Genomic DNA, 16,048 nt, shown 5'->3' with positions numbered 1-16,048 from the left:
GACCAGGTAGCGTTCTTTTCCCTTTATGTACTTATTGGAAGAAGGTTCTCTGAACAACAACGTGGTGCAAGGGCCAATGGGAGCGTGTGTGAAAGCATCAACGAGGATAGGATCTCCACCTTTCATGGGGGCGGGCAGTTATTTCACGTCCCTCCATACATAACGCAAGTGTGCCTTTCAGGGTTCTTTTTACTTAGGGAAAGAGAACACTACCTGTTCGCATGCGATACACACCCCTGCACCTAGATACAGGGCTAGGCGAAATGACCACCGCACCCTCAAGAATTTCAGCATGCAAAATTACCATTGTGCCCTCAGGAATTTCCAGCTTTCCATGGGATGTGGTGATCATTTTGTGCAGCCTTGTGTCCAGACATAGGGCCGCACACAACCAAGTAGCGTTCTTTCTCTCTATTTATCACAAGGCAACGCACCGCATGTGACCAGGTAGTATCCTTTCTCCCTATTTATTTTTTGAAAGATACAAAAATCAGGTAAGAGAAAAGAAAGAGACAAGTTCGAGTCTCCATAAATGAAAGGGTTAAATACACATGCAACCCCTAAATCGTCCCAATATTCCGCATGCCCCCTTGAAAATTCCAAGGGCACCCCCTACTTTTCAAATTAATCCCATTTAAGTCCACGTCGATACTATCAGGTGTTAAATGCTAATGGATCTGAAATTGAAGAATGTAATGTACAATTATACCCTCGCTAGGGCATAATTACCACAATACCCTTATGAGTAGATATACACATTCTCTTCCATTTTTTCGCAAAGGATGAACGAGGAAAGACCAAAATGCCCTCATCTTCCCCAAATCATCTTCTTCTTTTACAAATGTAGATACCCAATACTACCTCCGCCACCCACCATCATCCTCCATCACCGCCCTCTTCCTCTTCCTAGTCTGCTCCTATTTTTTCTGCTCCAATTTTCTTTGCACCACAGCCAACATCACCTCCCTTTCTCCTTTCATTTCTGAAACCTAATCTAATTAAAACCCTCAACCCAAAGAACTCACCCCAAGGTAATCGTCTTCCCAAACGGCAAATGGACAAACTCGAGCCCTAGCCGCAATCTATAAAAACCCTAACCTTAAGAGAAACCCCAAATCAGGAATACTGGAAGCCCTATCGCTTGTCATATCCTTCACCTCCTCTGCTTTTTCTTTGGCTTTGCCCATCCCTTCCTTCATTATATCCTTGAAGCCCTATCGCTCGTCGTATCCTTCACCTCCTTTATTTTTTCTTTGGCTTTGCCCATCCCTTCTTTCATTATATCCTTCGCCTTTTCTTTCTCTTCCTTCACTGAATCTTTCGCCTCTTTTGCTGCATTTCGGCCTTGCAATAGTACAAGAACTAAACGGATCACAAATAATTAGCAAAGAGATACTATAAGGATATATAAGAGTCTATATATCTCGGAGTATTTGGAAGCAGAGGTGGTGAAGGAAAAATTGCAGATCGTAGAAGTGGAAGAGAATCGAAAAGAGAAAGAAGGGTTTCTTGAAGTAGGCCTTGGAAACATTGAAGAATGAGTTCTTCGTCTATCGCTTGATATTAACGTCATGGACTTAAATGAGATTAATTTGAAACGTAGGGGGGTGTCCGAGGTGCATGTGAAATTGTTAGAATCTTAGGAGGACATGCGGAATATTGGAATGATTTAGGGGGTGCATACGTATTTAACCCTAAATGAAACGGGGTGAGAGAGAGGGGATTGAGCTCCTCTCCAGCAAGCCCAGCATGTCCGGGGGTATCCAAGTGTTGGGCTGTACCACACACATTCCTAGGTGTGTGCCAAGATGTATGCGGCACAGCCCAACCCTTGGATGCCCCCTGGACACTCTGTGGGCGCTGAGCTCCCTGGAGAGGGGCCGGATCCAGGGAGAAGTTGGGGGAAGGCTTCGTGTAATCAGGGTTTTCCCTATAGCCTGTAAAACTCACTACAAGGATCAGCCAAAAGAAAAAACAAGAGAGACAGCGCAAGTGTTCTTTGTTCCAGTTGAATTTTTTTTAACCATTGGGATAATGGGATTTGGAGAGCTCACAATGGCACAAAAATCGTGTAAGAGTTATCTATTTCTCTTCTCCGGAGAGAGAAGAAGAAGAGGAAAGAAAGAGAGAGACGGAAGCACAGCTCAAGCGTTTTTTCTCCCACCAGTTGGTTTTTTTGACCATTGGGAGTTGGTGGGCTTAGACTTTGGTACTCCCGTCTCCGATAGTCGTAAAGCATCTGAGAAAAATGGCACGTATGATAATTCCCATCTTTCACTTCACCTGTTCTTTGACAATGTCGCCATTTACGTATGAGAATCTCCATTTTCCAAAAGCTGGAAGAATTGGAAATCCAAATGGAATTCGAACTCTTTTTTCCGCTCTTGAATTGATTCGCACTATCTCGTTGCTATTACCTACGAACCTTCTTTACAAATACCGCACTTTCCCTCTCCATTGCACGGATCTTTGTTTTCAGTCTTCATTTTTACTCTTGTCAGCTTTATATCTCATTCGGCCATGGCGAAAAGCATTCTAGTCACCGGTGGTGCTGGGTACGTTGGCAGCCACACGGTTCTTCAGCTCTTGTTAGGTGGATTTAAGGCTACAGTTATCGATTATTTCGATAACTCCTCTGAGGTCGCCATTAAAAGAGTTAAAGAACTCGCTGGTGAATTTGGAAGTAATCTCGTCTTTTACCAGGTACGGAACATATTGAATCCTCTGCTCTATTCCAATGATTTTCCTTTATCTTTGTTCTGTTGGTTCCTAATGGAATTTCTAGGTTGTGTTAAGCATCTCAGTTTCCTGATATCTTTTTCGGTTGGGAATTCTGGTCGTTGGAGTTATTTAACATTACTAAGGTCTAACTGCTGGGTTCAGTGGATGTTTGATCCATCATTGTGGCTTGCAATCTTGCTTTAGTTATAGGTCTAAACGTAGATTCTAACTCTAATAAGAATGCTGGTCATGGAAGATCTTTTAAGTAGGGATTTGTTACACAAGTTGTTGTGCTGACTCATTTGGGGGGAGATAGTAGGGAATCGGTTATGGATAAGAGTGAGGGGTGGTTTTGCCCCATCTCTCTCACCCCCTATCCGTTCCTCTACCAAGATGAAGATGAAAAATAAGAAGAATTCTTCATACACTTCAGATACGATACTCTAGCATAAATATCCGCTTAGTTCAGATACTGCACCTGAAAGTAGTGTAATGAGAAGAAGAATACTTCTTAGGGCCCCTCAGTGTACATTGAATCCTGTGGGTGATAGTTCATCTGTCGCTTCTTCAGATGAGCTTTCAGAGTCTATGGATGACAATTCTATTCCGTATGGAGGGAGTCAGATGAGGGAAAATCATTCTTTGATATTTCAAACTGGCATGCAGTCTCCTTTGTTGGTCTCTTCAAGTGGAAGATCTTGAGTTGATGCATCCTGAGGGGGTGATCCAACATGTTGAAAATCTAGAAGAAGAAGTCTACTTCTAGGGCCCTTAGGTGATAGTGCATCTGTCGCTTCTTCAGATGAGCTTTCGGAGTCTATGGATGACAACTCCATTCCACATGTAGTTAGTGTGAAGTCAGATGAGGGAAAATCATTCCTTCATATTATGGACCGGCATGCAGTCTCCTTTGTTGGTCTCTCTCAAGTGGAAGATCTAGAGTAGAAGCATACTGAGGAGGTGATCCAACATGTTGAAAATCTAGAAGAAGTGCCAGATTTGAAGCAAAAAGATGAGGAGCTTCATTGGAAAGACACTCAAGTCTCTTCTTGGTGTAGGGAGAAGAGTCACCGTATTAGGTTTGCCCTTTATTTTCTTCGCTCAGATGATTGGAAAATCTGATGCCCCCTGGACGATTGCAGTGTGAGCTTGCTATTGCTCCTTGAGACGATCCAATTTTGAGTTTCTAGCAGTCCTTAGGTTGATTTTGTTCCTATTATTTTTCTTTGTTCGGGGCCTAGTACCTCTTGATGGCATCTTTGCCTTGTATTTTTCTTTTTTCCTCTTCCTTTGGGGTCTAATATATTTATTTATTCACCTAAAAAAAACTCCCCATATCTTGCCTTGTGCATAAGTTTATATATTTGGAAAGTTTGGATCGTAGTTCCTCAAATAATTAGGTCTTTCCTCTATCCATGTAGCTTACATCCTATGGATGAAGTGTACTGATTTGTGGAGTTCGAGTTTGGTTGTCAGTTACTTCGATGTTGATCTCTCCTTTGTACGTTGCATCTTGCGGAATTCAAGGTTAATTTATGTAATGTTTACCGGTAGATTTAGGTCTTGTTTTAGGTCCTTTATTCGGTACGTCTTTGATAGGAAGATTTGATCAACTCGGAATGAAAGTAAACATCATCCAAGACCACCGTAAAAGGTCATTGTCCAAGATCTCCTATCACCAGCAGTGGGCGCTGTTGCATGCCATTATTACCCATTGACAAAGATCATGTAGAAACTCCTATAAAAGGAGATGCTCTCCAATGCTAACCCATCTCTTGTACAACCCTCTTTAAGTGTTGTTGTAGTTGTTGAAGCTTTTTCTAATACAGATCGTCATAGTTTCCTTCTGGTGCAACTCTTCATGTGGTATGAGAGCTAGAAACATCATTTGCTTCTTCCTCCTCTACTGAAATGCTTCAAAAGCTACTAAACATAGCCAGAAACCAAGCCTTATCCACTTCGACCGATTAACGTAGTGTATCTACCTACCCATTTCTCATGCGTTGGTTTTCACCGTTGCCTGTCTTCCCTTCTACCCGTCAGCCTCCTCATTCTTCAGTAGACGTTGCTTTGGTTCTCCCGAATGCTCGCCTTTGTAAACTATAAAGTCTTGCTTTGATACTCACCTTGGCTCTCAGGTATAGCACCATAAAGGAGATTTTAAAAAGTTGTAGGGACATGTGTCGTTGAATTTCTATTGTATGTTCTTATGAAAAAAAAAAGAGGTGACAGAGATGTATGTGTGTGTCAGTGAGGGAGTGTTGTTTTTATTTAAAAAAAAGGGAAGGTGGTTGGTGTGTCAGTGGAGATCAATAAAAAAGGAGAAGAAGATAAATAAAAAAGTGTAAATTACTCTGACCTCCCCTGCATTTCTGACAATTACTCAAACCTCCCCTACTTTTCAAACTTGGTTTCACTTAGCCCTAGTCCGTTAACAGTGTTAGTAAAATACCTGCTGTGACCAAAATGCCCTTACACCTTTCCCTTTCTTCTTCTTCTTCTTCCTCCTGCCACTGCCACCGCCACCGCCAGTACTGCCGCCACAGCCACTGCCCCACCATGTTCTCCCTGCCCCAACTCACCCCCTCAATCTGCAAACTCCATCCCACACATTCGCTAGCCACAAGAGAAGAGGAAATTGCTTAAACTAGAGATCAAATCCATCACCACGGTTATGACTAGAAGCTTAAGGGTGAAGTGAGAGAAAGGACGACGGTGATGTAGTGTTTTGCTGGAATTAAAGAGGCGAGGGAGGTAGATGGGGAGGAGGAGGAGAGGGAAACCAGCGGACTGGACCCAAGTGGAAACCCACCTGCTTGAACCACCATGAATGAAGTAGAATCTGGAAAGCAAGCTTGAAGATAGGGAACCCACGAACAGAGATGTGTAGGTGATGGCTAAGAGGACACGATAACGAGTGCTGGATTTATCCTTAATAGAACTGCGTCTTCCTCCGTCGACCTAGATTAAATTGAAATTGTCGCTGGTTTTGTCATTGGGTTGAACGATTTGAATTCCTTCTTCTTCTCTCGCAATATCCATTTGCTAAACCCTAATCTCTGGAATCTGGATTTGCCTTTCTTCTCCTTTCCCCATCATCCTATCCCAAGACCCCTGCCGCCCACTCGATCTCCTCTCATCTTCCCCATTGCCCTCACCCTGTTGTGTAACCCCTCCCCTGCCATCGCCCACCTCCTCTACTGCCCCTGCTGCAAACCCGCTTCGGTTTCGGTTCATTATTATCTCTCTGTTGTATACTCTAGAAATGAACTTAGTTGCAGACATAGTACTAAAACTCGCGAAATTTCGGTCGAGATATCGAATATTTCGAGTATCTCGACCTGTCTGAGACGAAACGCAAGTTCGATACGAAAAATTACAACATTTCGATCGGCTCGCGAAATTTCGAGCCAATATCTCATCTCGTGAGATATCGACTTTAACTTACAAAAAGTGCATTCTATTTATACACTGTTTCGTGAGACTCGATCGATATTTTGACCGAGAGCTCACAACAGTCCCCTTTTTCGAGTTTTTCCAAAGCTCATTTTTCACTCATTGTTGGTGATTTTGGGTTTGTTCTTCGAATCTTCTCGGCGCATCTATGCCGGAAGCACCTTCTTAGCGCATCTGTGAAACCTTTCCACTATTCCGGGTAAAACCATCTTCTTAAAATTTTTTTTTTTTTTTGAAAAATGCATGATCAATGCTTGTTTGTTTGTGATGAAATTAATATATGTCAGACACTGGAGGCCGATCTACAACCTCACGGTGTCGAAATTTTTTTTCGGTATATATATTATTTTTTTTATTTTTCTGCTTCAAAACTTTGATTTTCCTACAACAAAAATCTAAAAATAATAGGGGTTATGTACATTGTATGGTTATCAATTAAATATATTTTAGACACCATTGGCCGATCTGCGGCCTCATCGTGTCGAAAATATTGTTCTATAAATAATTAATTATTTTAATTTTCAGAAATTATAAAAAATTCAAATAAAAAGAGAAAAAAATAGGGAAAATATGAGGTTTTTGTTTTAAAATGAATAAAAAATATAAAAGTAAATTCTACATGTTTTTTAATTGCTGCCCATTTGCATATCATTTCGGTTTTGCTGTGCTAGGCCAATATTTATTTGAAAAATATTTTAAAATATGAGAAAAATATGAGGGTTAGGGGAAAAATGCTAAATAGCTATAAGTAAATTCTACTTGTTTTTTTTATTGCTGTCCATTTGCATATAATTTTGATTTTGTTGTGCTAGGCCAATATTTATTTGAAAAATATTTGAAAAATTGTATTTAAATATGAGAAAAATATGAGGGTTAGGGGAAAAATACCAAATAGCTATATACTTGTTCTAGAGCTTTCAAACTAAAAGAATTGATGTGCTTTAGTGATTAATGAATTGTCTTTTATTAATGCAATAGTAAACAAGTCCGATTATGGCGGACCGTGGTAGACGATAGAGGTACAGGCAGGGGCAGGGGGCAGAGCCAGGCGGCCCAGCCCAGGGGGAGAAGAGAACACCCAGGCGCACTAGGGGTGACATTGCATGGTTGCACGACACTCCAATTGATGGGATAAAAGAAAAACACAATGCAATTACCGTCACCAGAAGTTTTTGGGAGGTGGTGCCACTAGATTCAAACAACATCTAACTGGGAATTCTCTTGAAGCGGTCTCATGTCATATGGTCCTTGTTGGGGTATCTAGGGCTGTCATTGAGTACATGAAGGGAGGGAGTAAGAGGAAGGCTCAGAGGGAGAAGGCAAGGGTAGACTTAGGAGTATAGCGAGAGACTATGATGATGTTGATTATGGTGATGATGATGACAGTGATGATCCTGTCTATGTTTCTGATGATATAGAGACTGAGCAAGAGGCTAGGGATTGGAGACGAGCACAGATGAAGAGCAGAGCCACTTATCATGAGGATCAGGAGAGACAGAGAGTAGGTGGTAGTGGAGGAGCTGGTACCTCTAGAGCTGGTGCTAGTGGTAGTAGAGGAGCAGGTACATCTAGAGCAGGTGGTAGGCAGCTTGGGTTGCCTAATCCCTTTAGGAGATCACAAAGTACGAGGGCAGCTCTGCCTCTACCACCTCCAGTAGTACCACCACGAGATAACCCAGCACTTCACCAAGACTTGGTGTTTACAGAAAGAAAGGCAACAAGCAACCAAAAATCAAGGGAGCATGGAAAAATTTGAAGGGGATGATGAAGGAATCTATAGCTAAGTGGATGTTATACAATACCATCCCAGTAAACACAGCACAAGGCCCCTTTTATCAGACTATGATAGATTCCATTGCTGAGGCTGCCCCAAGGTATAAGGGGCCCACCCCACATGAGATCATGAATGTGTATTTGCCCTAACAGAAGAGAGAGCTTCAAGAATATATCAATGAAATGAGGGGGATGTGAGAGAGCTACGGGGTGACCATAATGTGTGATGGTTGGACTGGTCCTACAAAAAAATTCTTCATCAATTTTATGGTGTATTGTGATGGGAGGACAGTCTTTCTTAAGTTTGTTGATGCATCTAAGGAGGAAAAGGATGCAAAGTATATCTACAAACTGTTGACGAAAGTGGTAGATGATGTACGAGTGGGGAACGTTGTCTAGATTGTAACGGACAACAGAAGCAACTACAAGAGTGCCGGTGAGAAGTTGATGCAAAATAGTAAGTATCGGCTGTTTTGGACTCCTTGTGCTGCCCATTGTATAGACCTCATGTTGAAGGATATGGGAAAGATCAAATTGATACATATTGTGGAAAAGGCAAGACAAATGACCAACTTTGTCTACAACCATGGGTTTGCATTAAACCTCTTGAGGGAGAAGTGTGGGGGTGACTTTGTGAGGCCGGGCATAACTAGATTCGCCACCAGCTACATTGCACTCTAGAGTATAGAAACCAAGAAGCCTGGACTTAGATTTATGTTTGCTTCTGAAGACTGGTTTAACTGGAATGGGGCTAATACCCATGGTAGTAGGGAAGCACAAGCTACCATTGCATCAGATGACTTTTGGTCAAAGTTGCATAAAGTGGTTCAACTTTTAGACCCAGTGGTCAAGATTTTGCATTTAGTTGATTATGCTCTCAAGGGACCAACCATGCCACATCTATATGCTGCCATAGACTTGATGAATGAAGGTGTTTACAATGCGAATCCACAAGGTAGTAAATACTTTTTCAAAATTATCAAGGAGCGCTGGGAAAATCAACTTATTTATCCACTGCATAAGGCTGGTGAGTGTAGTTTGTTTTTTTTTGCAATTACATCTTTTAAAATTAATTTGAAAGATATATTACTGACTATAAAGGTATTGACAATATGTAATGTCAGTTTTTGCATACTATTTGAACCCCAAGTACACCAATACAATCATAGGCTTGGGTTGAATAGTAGTCTTATTGAAGCAGTAAAGCAAGTAGTTGCCAAGTTGGAGCCAAATAGTAAAGTACAAGCTATATGCAACAATGAGGTGAGTCTTATAATTCATTTGGAATTACCTCTGTAAATAGTAAATATTAATGAGTCATTACTAATTTTAAATATTTTCCAAATGATTATAGTTGAAGACTTTTAGGGATGCATTGGGAAGTTTTGAAACCGATGCTGCAGAACAAGGCCGGACACACGGTGATGCCGGTACTCATTAGTCATTACTCAATTCGATAACTTATTCTTTAAATTATGTATGTATTGATACTTTTGAAATGAATATAACATGTCTCTTTTGTTGTAATGCAGCTGAATGGTGGGTGTTGCATGACGGTTCGGCAGAAAATTTAAGGAAAATAGCAATCAAGGTTCTCTCCTAGACATGTTCCGCATCTGCCTGTGAACTGAATTGGAGTATATTTTCTCTCATCCACTCCAAAAGGAGAAATAGATTGGGTTCAAAAAGTATATCTGACTTGGTGTATGTGTATTACAATTTGAGGTTGAAGATGCAACACATACGCATGGGACAACAGGGTATTAGGGAAAAGATCGATCTCGTCGACATTTTCCAGGTGGAGTCAAATGATGAAGATCCTATTGTGGATTGGGTGAGGATAGAGATGGGCTAGTGTTAGATCAGCCTGGAGGTAGGTCTGACCCTATGATAGCCGAACATATAAAAGCTGATGTGGATGAGTACATGGCTAAAGAAGGTGAGGTACACGCACGGGACCTGTCACCCATACCGTTCCAGCCTATGAGGAGGAAGAAGATTGGTCAATGTCCTTCGGTGGTGGTGGTGGGGCTCAGACTCATAGAGATGGTGGAGATGGTGATGATGGAGGAGGTGGCGGAGATGGTGATGATGGAGGTGATGGTGGAGATGGTGATGGAGATGATGATGGTAATGATGGTGGTGATGGTGGTCAAGCATATGAGGGAACTCGAGTCCCGTTTATGGTAGGAGAGCAGCAAGAGCCGATCCGATTCATCGGAGAAACACAATTTGATCATGCCACACAAGATACAGACCACGGTGCATGTGCCCCCACACCGGCCACACGGCCCACCTCGACCTACACGAGAAAGCGTAGTGGCCAGTCCTGTCCTCGTGGTACCAGTAGGCAGACTGATCTTATAGACATTGATACCTTAGCTGGCTCTGTTGGTGGATTGAGTATTGGTGATAGGGACAGTAGATCCAGTGGGCATTTCCGTGCCGCATCTTTTCAGATAGAGAGCAGTCCATCTCCACACAGTCAGAGTATAGTTCATCTCAGTCATATCCATATGGCCAATGGCAGTTGACTTGGGAGGGGGGGGAGCATATATATTCTCCATCCATTCCCAGTTTTAAGTACGACTCCCACTCACAGGGACGTAGTGGATCATCTTTTCTTACCCAACCCACCAGCCGTACCCGTACATGCTCCCAGAGGCGTCATATCATAGTGGATCAGTGGGTAGTAGTTCTTCACAGTTTGGTGACCCATATCCTAGGATAGGTTACCTCCAGCATATTGATGATGCAATTTACATGGCCACCTTGGATGACTACATTCATTTCTTCTTCATGACTATGACATGGGATTCATCTGTCCTACAACGGGAGAACAATGCACGTCGGCTCCATCGGATTATGAGTGGGGTCGATCCTGGATGGCGGAGTAATTATTATTAGAATATTTGTGTCACTTCATGACTACTTGACTTGTATTGGACTATTGGGGATATTGTCATATTGATATCATCTTTTTAAGTTGTTAACTTGTTATTGACTTATTGACTTATTGTATTTAATATTATGATTTAAGTTATGAGTCATTCACTTTATGTTTCTAACTTTCAAGTGAATTTACTTGTTTAAATTGCTTATTAATTATTATGTCCTCCAGTACTTAAAGTCTTAAACAATGTTTATGTGTAATTAATTAAGTTATACATTAGGATTCGACTGTACATTGCCAATCAATGGTGCAAATCCAAAACACCACTTTGGGTGACTATTTTTGTAATATGAACATTTACATGTGTTTATATAGCCTAAAATAGGGTTTCCATGAAGTTTCAGGCCTTAACTTGGCCTAAAACCCACCGAAATGACCTACCAAAATATAACAGAAAAAAAACAATATTTCGACTGAAATATCTGAAATTTCGGATATTTCTGATATTTCGATCAGCCCGAAACGAAACGAGTTTTCGAACTATGGTTGCAGAGTGGCAGTCATTGCACACACGAAGGTTCTTCACAATCCGAATTGGTGTACCAGGGGTTGTACTTGTGAGCTCAAAGGCAATTGCTAACTTCTCACTGTGGCGACTAAGGGCATCCTCCTTAGTTCAGATTTGTTGGGAAGGTAACCAACTATCTTCAAACGACACATCATATCCTCCAACATGTCATTTATTTCTGAAGACCGAGTGTGAGACTTGTCTCCCTTGGTAAATTCATGAACAGTCCAATGCAAAACCAAACTTGGCAGAATGGCAATACAACTACTTCCCCTCGGTCAAATTCTTACGAAGATTTAAATAATGATGGAAATGTGAATCTATCTGGGAAGAGACCTTCTTGGATCATTTCCCGATAGAAGAGTATGGCTTCTCTCCGAAAGTTCTTGTTGGTGTAACCTCTAATTATGGAGTTACAGATGAAGTTGGCGGGATTGGGGACTTGGGTGAAGACTAGACGAGTGTAATTGAGGCTTCCCGAATCCTCTAAAGCACAAAAGGTAATGATTCTACTGGCATAAAAGACATCAGAGATGAGGCCTATCCTGATCATTTGGGCATGGATTTGCTTGAGTTCCAACATGTTGGAACATTTATCCAGCAGAACAAGACATGGGTGTGTTAGAACTGGGTTGGCGTTGGTAGCATAGTACTAAAACTCGCGAAATTTCGGTCGAGATATCGAATATTTAGAGTATCTTGACCTGTCCGAAACGAAACGCAAGTCCGAAATGAAAAAATGCAATATTTCAAATATTTCGGAAATTTCGGTCATCTCGTTTCGGAAATTTCGGAAATCTCGGACATTTTTGGCATTTTACACCCACAGAAAAATACAATATTTCGACCGAGATTTCGACGAAATTTCGGTATCTCGGAAATTTCGGTCAGACCGAAACACCGAAACGAAACGAGATTTAGTGTCATGGTTGGTAGTGCCGTTGAGTTTATTGATGGTGGTATTTCTTAATCCAGATTTTTCAGAAGCCATGGATGGTCTATAGTATGGGAGGGAAAGAGGAACAGCCATGGCTGCTTGAGTGCTTGCTTGGTGATTGTTTCTGTTGATGAGGTTTGATTTCCTATTATTATTTCAGGGAAAAAGAAGCAAAGATGCCTTCATTAAGGGCAATAGGGTAATTTCCAAAAGGGAAAATAGGTATATTTGTCAGGTTTACTTAGTTTTTTAAATTTAGCCATTAAAATACTAATAGACTGGGGTTAAGTGAAGTCAAGTTTGAAAAGTAGGGGAGATCTAGGTAATTGTCAGAAACGTAGGGGAGGTTACCTGAATTGTCAGAAAGGTTAGGGGAGGTCAGAATAATTTACTCAAAAAAAAAAAAAAAGAGGAGAAGAGAAATTAAGGAATTAGGGAGAGAAAAAAGGGGAGAACAAGAGAAGAGAAATTGAAAAAGAATTTGAATCACTTGAGTTATTAGTTCAATCGGTCTCACTTTAAGTGAACTGATTTTTAGCCAAATGGCTAGGGACTATTAAGCAATCCATGGACGGTCTGGGACTATGAAGCCGATTGGTCAAGGACCAAGCTTGCTTAGTGGTGGAAATCGGTTTTTCACATTAAGTCATGATGGCAAATTTGGCAAGTGCAGTTAGTGGGATTGAAAGGCTCAACAACAACAACTACGACTATTGGAGATCCTCTCTTGAGTTATATTTACAAGGACAAGATTTATGGGATGTCATTGGTGGTAGCGAGACCATGCCTCCAGAAGGTGATGCAGCTATAAAGAAATGGTGTGTGAAGCCCAACACTCTAACATGCTATGTACGTGTTGAAGACAACCATTCAGAAGGAGTTATTGGAGCATATTAGAGAGGCCAAGTCACCAAAAGAGGCTTGGGACTCATTTGCTGCATTGTTTTCATGAACAAACAATGCACGTTGATGCATGTTTTCAACTCTTGGAAAACGAGCTGGGGTCTATTGTTCAAGGTACGATGATAGTAGGCTGATATTTCATGAAAGTGAAATCACTACATCATGAGATTTCACAATTGGATCATGACTCCCAAATTAGTGATCCGAGGATGAGACGAATCATAGTTCGGGAATTCCAACCTGAATATAGTGGTTCTATGACAGTAGTTCATGGTTGGCCGACTTAACCATCTCTCTTGAAGTTAGAAAGTTTGTTAGCCAACCAAGAAACTCTTGCCAGACAACTGGCAGGAGTTTCAAATAGACAAAAAGAAAGTTCTTAGCAAGAGGGAGCTCATAAAACCCGATATGAACCCAATCAACACCACAAAGATTCGACACGTAGAAAACGTTGAATGCAATAATTGTGGTAAGAAGGGCCACTATGCTCGAGACTGTCGTTTAAAGAAGAAGCCGGTGGAAAGCATGGATAGATTATTCTTTATCCAATTCAAGGAACTAAACTCGTCTCCAGTACAGGTTTCGACCTGGCTAAATAGCGAGTTGGGGTATTTTTTTTTTCAACTCGATGGCTGGTTTCGGTGGGTTTTAGACCTAGTTTGGTCATGAAAGTTGGTATACAGCCTATTTTGGGCCATTTACACACAATGGTACTATCAGATTTTGAAAAATCAAAGTCCAAATAGGAGTTTCACTTAGTGGGAAACCAAGACAAACACTTATGCTAGAAACCAAGACAGACACTTATATATGCTTAATATCATTTAAGTAAATGATTTTGTAATTGTATTTACAAACACTTAAATCTGATTTATATTGAAAAAGTTATGTACCGGTCAAACTTAATTTGGTGTATGCGAATGCTGTCAAATCGCTTTGAATACAAATATTTTTTTGGACATCAAAACAAATGAATATTTTACCGCACTTTTAGTTTTTAGCAATGTTTTACCATATTAAGATTTGTGGAATTTTTAGATTTGAGAAAAACCCCAGCATTAAAAAGTTGAAAAGTGCACTTACCGCCGAAAATCCAGTTTTTGTTCTTGAATTGGGGGTTGACTTTTTATCCTTTAGGAATTTGATTTTTTTAACTAGTTTTATTGGATTCAAATTAGGGGTGTCAATGGGTCGGGTTGGGCCGGGCCTGCCCTAAACCCTAACCCAACCCTAGAGGCCTTAACCTAAACCCTGACCCGACCTGACCCGACCCTGCAAGGGCCAAGAAACCCTCAACCCAGTCCCGACTCTGCCAGTGTTTTTCCTGACCCGACCCGGCCCTGATTGACCCTGATAGGGTCGGGCAGGCCCTGATTGACCCTGTCTTGACCCTGACCCTGACCCTGACCCTGATTTTGTCTGTAATCTCATGTGCCTTTAGGGCTTTTTTTGTCTTTTGCTTTTTAATTTTTTTATTAGGCTATATATATAAATAAATAAATAAATAAATATATATATATATATATATGCAATATTATATACTTATAATTAATACAGGGTCGGGTTGGGCCGGGCCGGACTAAGCCCGGGATCTAAACCTTGACCCGACCCAGGGCCAGACTATTACTAAACCCAAACCCGCCCTTAGGGTTGAAAAATCAGGGTCGGGTCCGGTCCGGGCCGGGCTCAAGGCAGGTTCGGGCCAGTCGGGCTTTATTGACACCCCTAATTCAAATAGGGGGTATTTACTTATTTATGAATAATATCTTAAGTAAATGAAATACAAATACAAAAACATTTACAATGATATTAGGCATAACTATCTGTCTGTATACCAAGGTTTGCATAAATAGGTGTCTGTAATACACCTATGACCAAAATTTCCCACCGAGATGACCAAAACAACGAGATCTCACCGAGATGGGGTAATAAATGGTATTGCCTAAGATCTCATCTCGAGCTCACAAAAAAGCGAGATTTTCGTCGAGATCTCGCGAGTTTTAGTTCCATGATCCAATTGACCAAGGTTAAAATCTTACTATTGTTTCCCTAGCATTGAACTATTTGAATAATTTTCTTTCTTTTCATTCTTTTTCGTACTTTTTTTTCTTCTGCTTTTCAGTGAACTGCTAGATCAATGCATGCATGATGATGATGTGGATTGCAGCTGATCCTGTGGGCCCTTTGCTGCAGTGGCATGAGACCTGCCATTGAATTGGCATAGTTCCCACTCTATGGCTGCAATCCGTGCCATTGTCATATCATACAATTTCGGTTAGTTTATTTTCCAACTACTAAAGTACTAATTCATCTGACTTGCACCAGTCAAGCAATGCCTCAGATTACTAATATTCTGCTTCCTCCCCAGATTGACCTGCGGGACAAACCAGCACTAGAGAAACTTTTTACTTCAACAAAGTAAGGTTTCACTGTTTCTGATAAAGCCTCTCTTATTCTTCTTTGATCCATCATTCATCTTTTTGTTTGTAAATTTGACATTGGACTGTGAGAAACACCTACAAATATGTTGCTTTTGTAACATTGTGCATTTATTTTGATGATTGGTGTCAGAAACTTCTGAGGCTTCTGATCAATTGTTTCAATTAGTCATTTTTCTGATTTGCTTTTGGGATTTTATCTTTTCTACCTGTAGATCTAATAACCCACTTGAAGCATTTAAACACTCTAGGCTGCAATTTGTGTCCTTGAATCAGAGTCAGTATACATTCAGTGAAGTTCTATTTTTAAGTAGTTTTCATTTATATTTTTTAACATACGAGTAAGGTGCATGGCATGG

At 40.9% G+C, this 16,048-nt stretch overlaps 1 protein-coding gene across 1 annotated transcript in view; it reads left to right on the top strand.

The window, feature by feature from the left end:
* The first annotated feature begins 2,441 nt into the window (after positions 1-2,441).
* LOC122652261 (UDP-glucose 4-epimerase GEPI48-like) overlaps positions 2,442-16,048 on the top strand; it is a 29,883-nt gene continuing 16,276 nt past the window's right edge. The window contains exons 1-2 of the mRNA XM_043845952.1: positions 2,442-2,703; positions 15,620-15,669. Coding sequence (XP_043701887.1) covers positions 2,521-2,703; positions 15,620-15,669 — 233 coding nt within the window. The 5' untranslated portion in view covers positions 2,442-2,520. The remainder of the gene's footprint in view (positions 2,704-15,619; positions 15,670-16,048) is intronic.

The sequence above is a fragment of the Telopea speciosissima genome, chromosome 2 (assembly GCF_018873765.1).
Source record: "Telopea speciosissima isolate NSW1024214 ecotype Mountain lineage chromosome 2, Tspe_v1, whole genome shotgun sequence".
NCBI lineage: Eukaryota > Viridiplantae > Streptophyta > Magnoliopsida > Proteales > Proteaceae > Telopea > Telopea speciosissima.
Note: the sequence above shows the minus strand (reverse complement) of the source record. Positions and strands in the feature narration are given on the sequence as shown.